The sequence below is a fragment of the Perca fluviatilis genome, chromosome 13 (assembly GCF_010015445.1).
Source record: "Perca fluviatilis chromosome 13, GENO_Pfluv_1.0, whole genome shotgun sequence".
Lineage (NCBI taxonomy): Eukaryota > Metazoa > Chordata > Actinopteri > Perciformes > Percidae > Perca > Perca fluviatilis.
This window is the reverse complement of record NC_053124.1, coordinates 36,326,666-36,337,072: the sequence shown is the minus strand read 5'-3', so window position 1 is coordinate 36,337,072 and position 10,407 is coordinate 36,326,666. Positions and strand designations below refer to the sequence as shown.

The following is a 10,407-nucleotide window of genomic DNA, read 5'->3' as shown; positions in this document are numbered from 1 at the left end:
AATAATTGTATTAGTTATTGATATTGCTTGCTCTGTGTTTGTTACTATTCTCTCAAATCTGCCTATTTTTTGACTGAAATTGTGAATATTGGTGATATTTGATAATAAAATACAAAAAAAGTAAACCAATACATTTTTGAGATTTGTCGTTTGTTTATTTTACTGCTTTAAACAAAAAACACTGAATTTCTGTCCTGTTACTTTATTCATGTTTTAAATGTTCTGCCCATTATTTCTTCATTAGCGTATTATTTATTGTGAATGAACTGTTAAAGTTGGGTTTGGTTCTACAAACTTTAGTGTTTTTAGAACATTTTACATGAAAAAATGTATTCAGTAAATGCTGTAAATGCCAAAACAATAATTAAAAAATGATATTTCATTTAATTACAAAATAACATATATATATGTATCCAAGAGCCCCTATATTTGTGTGTGTGTGTGTGTGTGTGTGTGTATATAGGGTTTTTTTTTTTTTTTTTTAGGGTTGTATATATATATATATATATATTTATATATTTTTTATATATATATAAAATATATATTTTTGTGTGTGTATATACACACATTTGACTTCTAACAGAATCGTGAAGTTTTTGCTCAATATTTTGAACTTCTTCTTCTTGCCTTCTGTTTTATTATAAAAAAACAAGATTTAACCCTTGTGTTGTCTTCCCGTCAACCTTGAAAGAAAACACATTTTCTTTTCCACATTTTTGCCTTTTTTCACAGTTTCTTTTTGCTTTATCCAACGTTTAAAATTTTTAAAACTTTTCTTCTTTACATTTAAACACACACACATATATAGACCGACACAAACACACACACACACACACACACACACACACACACACACAATCTGCTTATTTCTACGTCCCATATTTTCTGATCTAAATCAAAAATGGAAAACGGGTCAATTTGACCCAAAGTCAACCCAAGGGTTAAGACGTCTTTCTGTATGTACCTTTGTTATGGTGTGATGGGAGAACTCACTGTTAGGGTTGATACTCTTCCACTTTATTATAAACAATGACTTTTAAATGAGACTCAGAAATGATTTAGCGCTCAGAAATCAATCAGAACACACAGCAGGATATTAAGATTGGTATTTATTAAGCTTTACATCGGCGCCAACGTAACAGACATTAAATATTAAAAACAGGTTCCAGACTATAATAAGCACTCAGGACAGAAGCTGTGCATCAACGGGAGTTCTCATTGGTTGAAATGCATATTGTAATAAAAACATCAAAATGTTATAAAGCTTTACTTCATTATATTATAATCTGCCGCATTTGAAATAAAGTCCCTGAATGCAACATGTAATAAGGCTATAATGTGGAGGTACTGACAGTGTTGTTGTCATTACCCAGAATTCCTCACGGGGGCGACAAACTACACTATACACACAATATCCACTATAGATTTATGTTTCATACTTGATACTACAGAGGCAATTCCAGCAGTGCCTAAAAGGTATTGTGTGTGTGTGTGTGTGTGTTTGTGTGTGTGTGCGTGTATGTGTGTCTATGTTTGTGTGTGTGTCTCTGTGTGTGTGTGTGTGTGTGCTTGTGTGTCTGTGTGTGTGTGTGTGTGTGCTTGTGTTTGTGTGTGTGTCTGCAGGAGGATATTTTGTGTGTCTGTGTGTGTGTGTGTCTCTGTGTGTGTGTGTGTGTGTGTGTGTGTGTCTCTGTCTGTATGTGTGTGTCTGTGTGTGTTTGTGTCTGCGTGTGTGTTTGTGTGTGTGTGTGTGTGCATGTTTGTGTGTGTGTCTGTGCGTGTGTGTGTTTGTGTGTGTCTGTGCATGTTTGTGTGTCTGTGTGTGTGTGTTTGTGTTTTGTCTGTGCATGTTTCTGTGTGTGTTTGTGTTTCTGTGTGTGTGTGTGTGTGTGTGTGTGTTTGTGTGTCTGTGTGTGTGCCCTATAGCTTTAACTGACAGAAATATAGCTAGTCTAAGACATTTGGGAACAAAATGCTTGCTGCTAACATATTACATATTTGCTCAATTACATATTTTCCTCATATGGTGCAGCTCTAGTTCCAGCGTCTCCAGGAGTTAATAAGAGGTCACGAGCAAAGAGAGCAGCGGGGCGACCAGCAGCACCAGGCCAGCACTGCTGCTGCTGATGGCTCCGTTGCAGAGGTTCCCCTGACAACAGCTGTATGGGAGTCCGTGGGTGCACATACCGGAGAAATCCTTGGTCAGACAACCCTTGATCACGCTTAGTCCTTTGGGGAGAAGGAAAGTAATGTTAGTGGGAGATGTTTTACAGTTTTTAACAATTGCTATGACAACTATTAATATACTTTAATTAATATAACTATTATAACTTACATTGTAGCAATACTTTTAACAACTTTCCTAAACTCTTAACACAGTTAGCACAACATCTGTGTATCAATCTATATTCAACCTATCACTATATATATATATATATATATATATATATATATATATATATATATATATATATATATATATATATATGCTAATTAGAGCCAAAAGTTTGGACACCTTCTCATTCAATGCGTTTCCTTTTTTATTTTCATGACTATTTACATTGTAGATTCTCACTGAAGGCATCAAAACTATGAATGAACACATATGGAATTATGTACTTAACAAAAAGTGTGAAATAACTGAAAACATGTCTTATATTTTAGATTCTTCAAGTAGCCACCCTTTGCTTTTTTATTAATAAGGAAAAACTTCCACTAATTAACCCTGACAAAGCACACCTGTGAAGGTAAAACCATTTCAGGTGACTACCTCATGAAGCTCATTGAGAGAACACCAAGGGTTTGCAGAGTTATCAAAAAAGCAAAGGGTGGCTACTTTGAAGAATCTAAAATATAAGACATGTTTTCAGTTATTTCACACTTTTTTAAGTACATAATTACACGTGTTCATCCATAGTTTTGATGCCTTCAGTAGAGAATCTACAATGTAAATAGTCATGAAAATAAAAGGAAATGCATTTGAATGAGGTGTGTCCAAACTTTTGGACTGTATATATATATATATATATATATATATATATATATATATATATTAGGGGGTTACTGACACTCGCTCCACGAGACAAGACGGACACGAGATTGGGGTCCACGAGACGAGGCGATTTTAACACTAATTTAAAGAAAACTTCAGTTAAGAAATATGACTGGGAAAAATAGTCTTTACTCAGAGAACCAAGGTTACAAGCTAGGGGTGTGACGAGATGCTTACTCCACGAGGCGAGACACATCACGAGATTGGGTTCACGAACGAGATTTCGTTGAGGTGAAAAGTTGTCCGGGGGGTGATGTGATGTCAGCGTGATGGGAGCGTGGAATTACTATTGAAGATCCCCCTGCCACTTTTAAATCATTTGTGTGGCAACATTTTGGTTTTCCTGCGGAAATAATAATCGGCGAAAGAGTGACAGACAAGACGAACACAATATGTAAACATTGTAAGAAAAAAATGCCGTATACCGCGGCTAACACGCAACCCGGTCTCACGGCAGTTCGTGTAAATGTCCACGTTATTCTTAATCTATTGATACGTGTTCACTGAGACGTTTTTTTACGTGTAACTGTTACATTATTTTTTACGTGTAACTGTTACATTATTTTTTACGTGTAACTGTTACATTATTTTTTACGTGTAAATGTAACATTATTTTTTACGTGTAACTGTTACATTATTTTTACGTGTAACTGTTACATTATTTTTTACGTGTAAATGTAACATTATTTTTTACGTGTAACTGTTACATTATTTTTTCGTGTAAATGTAACATTATTTTTTACGTGTAACTGTTACATTATTTTTTACGTGTAACTGTTACATTATTTTTTCGTGTAAATGTAACATTATTTTTTACGTGTAACTGTTACATTATTTTTTACGTGTAACTGTTACATTATTTTTTACGTGTAACTGTTACATTATTTTCTCGGGGAAAGGACGCTGGGAGGCGGCCGAAAAGGTCGCTCCATAAGCCGGGAGGCGCCCGCGAGACGGCCCGCTGGGGACGCCCCACAGTAACGGGATGGCGGAGGTTGTGTTTAGGAAAAAACTTACGGGGAAAGGGGGTAAAGGCGCTGAAAGCGCGCGTGACGGGGGTAGACGCCGACAATATCACGCGGACAAAACGTCACAAGCAGGGACGCGCCATCCCCGGAAACAAAGCGCCCAACGGACGCGATCCCCCGCCCCGGGTGAAAGTCCTGTGTTGTTTGACCCATCCACCACCCCGACCAACCTCCCTATGCGGCTTTCGGCTTTTTATTACTACTACCGTGCTGTGGGCACAAAATATGCTTCCCGTTGAAATACAAAATTACTTTACATTTTCGTTTTGTGTCCACCACGTAAAAAAACGACAAAAACGTCTCCGTGAACACGTATCAATAGATTCAAATAACGTCACATTTACACGAACTTCCAAGGAACAAAACGAGCACTGTATGCAAAAACACTTACAGCACCACCACAGCTCTCTACTAACTACTGCACTGTAGTTAGTAGTACGGCATTTCTTTCTTACAATGTTTACATATTGTGTTCGTCTTGTCTGTCACTCTTTTCACCTCGACGAGAAATCTCGTCACACCCTTATATATATATATATATATATATATATATATATATATATACAAGTGACACATTTCTTGTTACTATGACACACAATGCATACAGTTAACACATTTAAAATGCTTGAACATCTTTTACAAACAAGCTCAGTGAAGACCAAAACAATGGATATTTACTTCCAAATTCACAAATGCTTTCACACTGTAAGTCAGAACAGATAACTTCATCTAACGTAAATAGGAAGGGAACAGCTGTTCACAAATAAACACAAATATATTGCTACTCAAAAACAGCTGATTGAAGTTATGCAAATTGATCAATCACAGCTGATTCCCATCTAGGAAACACACTGTGTTGTTGTCTGAGTGTGTGTGTGTGTTTGTCTTTGTGTGTGTGTCTCTGTCTGTGTGTGTGCGTGTGTGTGTGTGTGTATGTGTGGCTGTGTGTGTGTGTGTATGTGTGTGTCTCTGTATGTCTGTGTGTGTGTCTCTGTATGTCTGTGTGTGTGTCTGTGTGTGTGTGTGTGTATGTGTGTGTCTCTGTATGTCTGTGTGTGTGTGTTACCTGTGTTTACTGAGATGCAGTAGTCCTCGTTCCCCTCACAGTTTAGGGTGTTGGTGCACGTTCGTCCATTGCACCAGTAGCACTGTTTACCGTTTGGTTTGTACTGGGGTTCTGGAAACATGACATAATATTGTTCATATTGTTTGGGGGTGTAGAGGGAGATTGAGGGGGGGACTTGAATGCAATTTATCTTCCTTAGTGCCTGTTTAAAAAAGTGACTGATGGGTACAACAATCTGTGACATGGCTCGGTAGCAGAGAAGCAAGCTACAATGTAAGTTAAAAGTTATTGTCCAGTTTGTATTTACCTTGTATTCTAAATGTCTGACAACGTTATGAAAAGGATTTTTAAGGAGGTCGACCTTTCTGTTAAAGAGTAAGATCATTCTTTTAAAACATAAAAACATCCTCGAAATTGCGTTCGCTAAACCAACCAGACTCCATGTAAATAATTAGTAATTGTAACGTCGTAAAACACACTTCATTTACAGTTAAGAAAAACAAAATAAAAATATTTGTTTTTAAATCTTTCCACTTTTCTAACCATCACAACTGTAGTATTGGTTGAAATAAACACATAGTTTACAGATTTACATGTCAAAATATGTTGGCTCTATACACACCAAAAGTATTGTTTTTTTTAAATGGAGTCTGGTGGGTTTAGCGTTAATGACTTCAGAGCTGTTTCTGGTTAAACAGAAAGGGCTTAAATAGGTTTTAAAGGTCTATCTCTATAGGGATACTTTCTATAATGTTGTCAGACACTTAGAATAAAAATCTGAGTCTGTCAGCGGCAAAAACAGAACTTTTAGTGGACGCTGACTGAAGCTGAACATTTATCCTAAAGGGTCACATTGCAGCCTGGTTCACTGCCGTGGGTTACAGCGCTCAATACTGGACACATTTCAAAAATTGTTGTTCCCATCAATCACTTCGACACAACAAACATCAGAACATAGGGTCCAGGATTTTACTTTTAGGGAGATTAGTTTTTCAAATTTTTAACAGCTATTGCTCATGCAGCTAAACCGCTTTCAGTGCAAACATCTAAATACCAATAGAAGCAAGTAACCTAACCTGGAGGCAGCAGATCTTGGTTGCAGAGCGGAGTGGTGCAACACTTGGTGGTAATTATGTTTTGGGAAAATCCATTGTTGATCGAGTGCTCGACACAGTCTTCAGCCACAGCACATCCTTTTGAGATTTGATCAACATGTTTTACACCATCTGCAACAAAAATGTGTAACACACATGATGTAATAAAACCTAAAAATGTAATAAAAACCTGAACGCAATAAAAAAAGAAGAGAGACAAAGAGACAGAGAGAGAGAGAGAGAAAGAGAGAGAAAGAGAGAGAGGGAGAGACAGACAGAGAGAGAGAGAGAGAGAGACAGACACAGACAGAGAGAGAGAGAGAGAGACAGACAGAGAGACAGAGAGAGAGAGAGGGAGAGAGAGAGAAACAGAGAGAGAGTGCAACTGCTTTGAGATCATAGACTGTAAATAGTAAGTTTATGTTGAGATATCTTTTCTCTGGTTTGGTGGGTGTGTCTCGGCTCAGGTCCCATGTGATACTCAATCAGCAGAGACGTGTCTGTGAACTCGTGGTAATAAAACATTTATAACTGCACCCCTGTGTGGGGGCAATCATATTTCAGGGGTGGCACCTGTCATAGTATGAAGAAAGACAACAGTAGAGGGTAGTATGTAGAGAGACAACAGTAGAGAGTAGTATGAAGAGAGACAACAGTAGAGAGTAGTATGTAGAGAGACAGCAGTAGAGAGTAGTATGAAGAGAGACAACAGTAGAGAGTAGTATGTAGAGAGACAGCAGTAGAGAGTAGTATGTAGAGAGACAGCAGTAGAGAGTAGTATGTAGAGAGACAACAGTAGAGAGTAGTATGTAGAGAGACAACAGTAGAGAGTAGTATGTAGAGGGACTATGCCTATAGATCCGGTCCTGGCCAGCAGTGTAACAATACCTGCGTATCTAACTTCTCTCATTGCAGCACACTGTTCAGGGCATTCTTTGACTGTTGGCGTGCACGTTCCCAAGGCATCCGCTGTACACTCGTGACATCTCAGGGTGGAGGCTGACAAAACAGACACAGATGTTGGATTGATTACAGTTTTTTTCGATTGCTAAACCACAGTGGGCACAACTGGAGTCACATGTGCAAAACTCTAACCACAGTCTGCACAGCAGCAGTTCATGTGGACCAAACTCTAGTTCGTTTTTCATTGCTTGAACACAGATTTCAGAACTCTACACACTTATCCCATGACTTTAACCACAACATGCACAACACTGTAGATTTACAGCACTTTGTTCAAATGCTAACACACTGCTGTCACAACTGTAAACCACACATTCAAAACAGAATAGATTTCAGTCTGGTGCCTATCAAACACTGCTGATTGCAGTTTTAGCTGAAAGCGTAAGCAAGTGTCTTATTTTAGACTAGTTAGTGAACATATATGGTATTTATATAAAGAAAGCTCAGAAAGCCTTTTTTTGTATACAAACACCAAATAAGAATGAAACAATTATACACTGTACCGTTTGAGAGATACAGGTAAAAGAGCAAAGATACCAACATGTCCAGGTAAGATGTCTGATGTTATGTACACAGCTATAAAAAAAGTGAAAAACACTATATCTTTACAATAGTAAAACTGTGTTCTTACTGTTTTTCAGAAAGTGATGGAGGTGAAAGCAATAGAAACACCACAATCATTTTTATTTAGAGATAATGCAGACATCCAATGTGATGAAGAAAACTTGCCACATGATGCTGGTGAGAGGCAGGATTAGTCACAATATTCTTTGGTACTGTTATGTACCTTTAGTTTTTTCCCCAAGTAATTCCATAAATTACTAGAGATAAAATACTATATTGAAAAAAACTACTAATTTCCATTCCTTCTTGTTTACCTTATGTAAAAATTGGTATGTTATACAATCTATATTTTTTCCTTAAATAATCTATTGAGTAGTGTCAAGTCACTCAAATTGTTCAAACTGTAAAGATGAAAAAGTTTGTAATTTCTGTATTGTGATTGATGCTAGTGTTTTTACCCTCAGTGTGTTCTGAGTGACAGCGTGTGTTATCTCAGTGAGGCTTATGTATAGTGTTTGGCTGCACTGAGCCTGTTTTGAGACGTGTGTTAAGAGTTGTGTTGCTTTGAATGAGTTTTGCAGGTGATGTGAACTGTTTAGCTCAGGTGACTGTTGGTAGTGCAGACTGTAGTTTGAGTTTTGCACATGTGACTCCAGTTGTGCCCACTGTCGTTTAGCAATCGGAAAAAACTGTAAAGTAATATCTGAAGACGTCTGATAACTGGACGATACATGAAACGTGATTTCTTAAAAAACTTGCTTCTTATCAGAAGTCCCATTCAGCCCAATAAAGGCCAAAGTGTTGTCGTCTGTTAAAGCTTTTATTATTATTTTTACACATTAAAGTATGGTGGATCGGTGTGGCCCCAAAGAGGGGGGGATTTGAGCTGTGTAAGTCGATTTCTTGACGATTTCCCATTAAAGTCTATGGGGAAATTTAGTGCACTTGTGAATTTCGTGAAAACCACTGGTCGAATCTCTTAGAAAAGTCATAGCCCAACATCCCTGATCATTGCGCACGTTTTGATGTATTTTTTGCGAATGTGTTGGCAACACTGTGTGACTAGTAGCAGGACAGATTTCTTATAATTATAAAGACAAAAACATTTTTTATTATAATTATAAAGACAAAAACATTGTAATTATAAGGACAAAGACATTTCAAAAGTGTAAAAAAAGACTTAAACATAAAAAGTGTGAAAAAAGGACAAAAACATAATAAAAAATTTTTTTTACTCACATGGACCGCTGGCGTTGTTACGTTTTTAATTTTTTTTAGCTTTTTTGCTTTTTATAATTTTTTCCCCGTCATTTTTCGAAATTTCTTTCCACATTTTTTAAGTTTCTTTCAATGTTTTGAGAAGTTTTACTAACTGCGCAGCCTTGTCTGAAAAGAAAATCTTCTGTGTTGTAACTTTAACTACACATGCATTATTTATTTTTTTAATTACAATGCAAAGTTTGGGTAAGTTTGGTGCCAGAACCTTTTCTGTTCTATGGGATTAATATCTTACAGTTTAACTCTGAAGTAAATTAATCAACATTATGAGAACAGATAACAGAAGAAGAACTTGCCTTCAGGTAGAAGCAGAATCCCGAACATCAGCGCCAGGAGATACATGTTGACGGAGGGATACAACTGAGTAACAGTTTGGTGTGTTACGGCTTTAAGTGGTTCTCCTGAGGAGGCGTTGTCTTCATCCTCAAAACTCGTTCATAACGCCTCGATGTATGACGAGGGGGGTAGCTGGTTACCCCGGACTTTGCCCCGTAATTTAAAAATGTAAATGTTGTCTGTAGCTACAGCTAAAATACAGAATGAGCTGTTTGGCCTGTTGTATAAATTCTCTCATTGGAAGATTTTTAGTTATTAGACTTCTGAATAATGTTAAAAATAATGTATGTCTCTGTGTGTGTGTGTCTGTGTGTGTGCGTGTATGTGTGTGTGTGTGTGTGTTTGTGTGTGTCTGTCTGTGTGTGTGTGTCTGTGTGTCTGTCTGTGTGTGTTAGTCTGTCTGTTTGTGTGTGTGTGTGTCTGTGAATCTGTGTGTGTGGGTGTGTGTCTTTGTGTGTCTGTGTGTGTTTGTGTGTCTTTCTGTGAGTGTCTGTCTATGTGTCTGTATCTGGTCTGTGTGTGTGTATGCATGTGTGTGTGTGTGTGTGTTTATTACTTATTACTAAAATTACATTATGGTGTAGCAACAAATAATTCTGTTGCCTATAACACAGCCACTCCTCACCCTTAGTTCCTCATTGTTTGTTCCTCAACTTTAATATAAATATTTATTTAACTGTAAAACTAATCCTAATCCTTCTATACCATAAAGCTTTATCAGTTTTTATCAGGTTTTATAGCTTTTAGTGCGTCATTTCTCAACGGTCTGCATATGTTCCTCAACACACTCACCCCTCCCCCCCAACAAATAAAATAATAATCAGGCCTCTGTACACATGAATCTGTATGCCTAGATGTTTATAGGGTAATACCTATTAACTGTAATGCTTGGAGTAGCCTGATAACACACATTTCAAACCTCCTTTCTCAACATTCTCTAGCCTACTTTACTGTGGTTACTACTACATTTTGTTGGTTTTCTCTGTACCTTTACTTGCCAACCTGCATACTATGGTGTCTCTCTGA

At 37.3% G+C, this 10,407-nt stretch overlaps 1 protein-coding gene across 1 annotated transcript; it reads right to left on the bottom strand.

Annotated features, from left to right (window-relative positions):
* Positions 1–1,882: 1,882 nt before the first annotated feature.
* LOC120570974 (urokinase plasminogen activator surface receptor-like) lies at positions 1,883–9,387 on the bottom strand. Its single transcript, XM_039819656.1, has 5 exons — positions 9,342–9,387; positions 7,129–7,239; positions 6,223–6,372; positions 5,147–5,257; positions 1,883–2,229 (listed from the first exon to the last, which is right to left on the bottom strand). Exons 1-5 carry the CDS (start codon positions 9,385–9,387, stop codon positions 2,057–2,059), a joined length of 591 nt encoding a protein of 196 aa, XP_039675590.1. The 3' UTR covers positions 1,883–2,056.
* Positions 9,388–10,407: the final 1,020 nt, after the last annotated feature.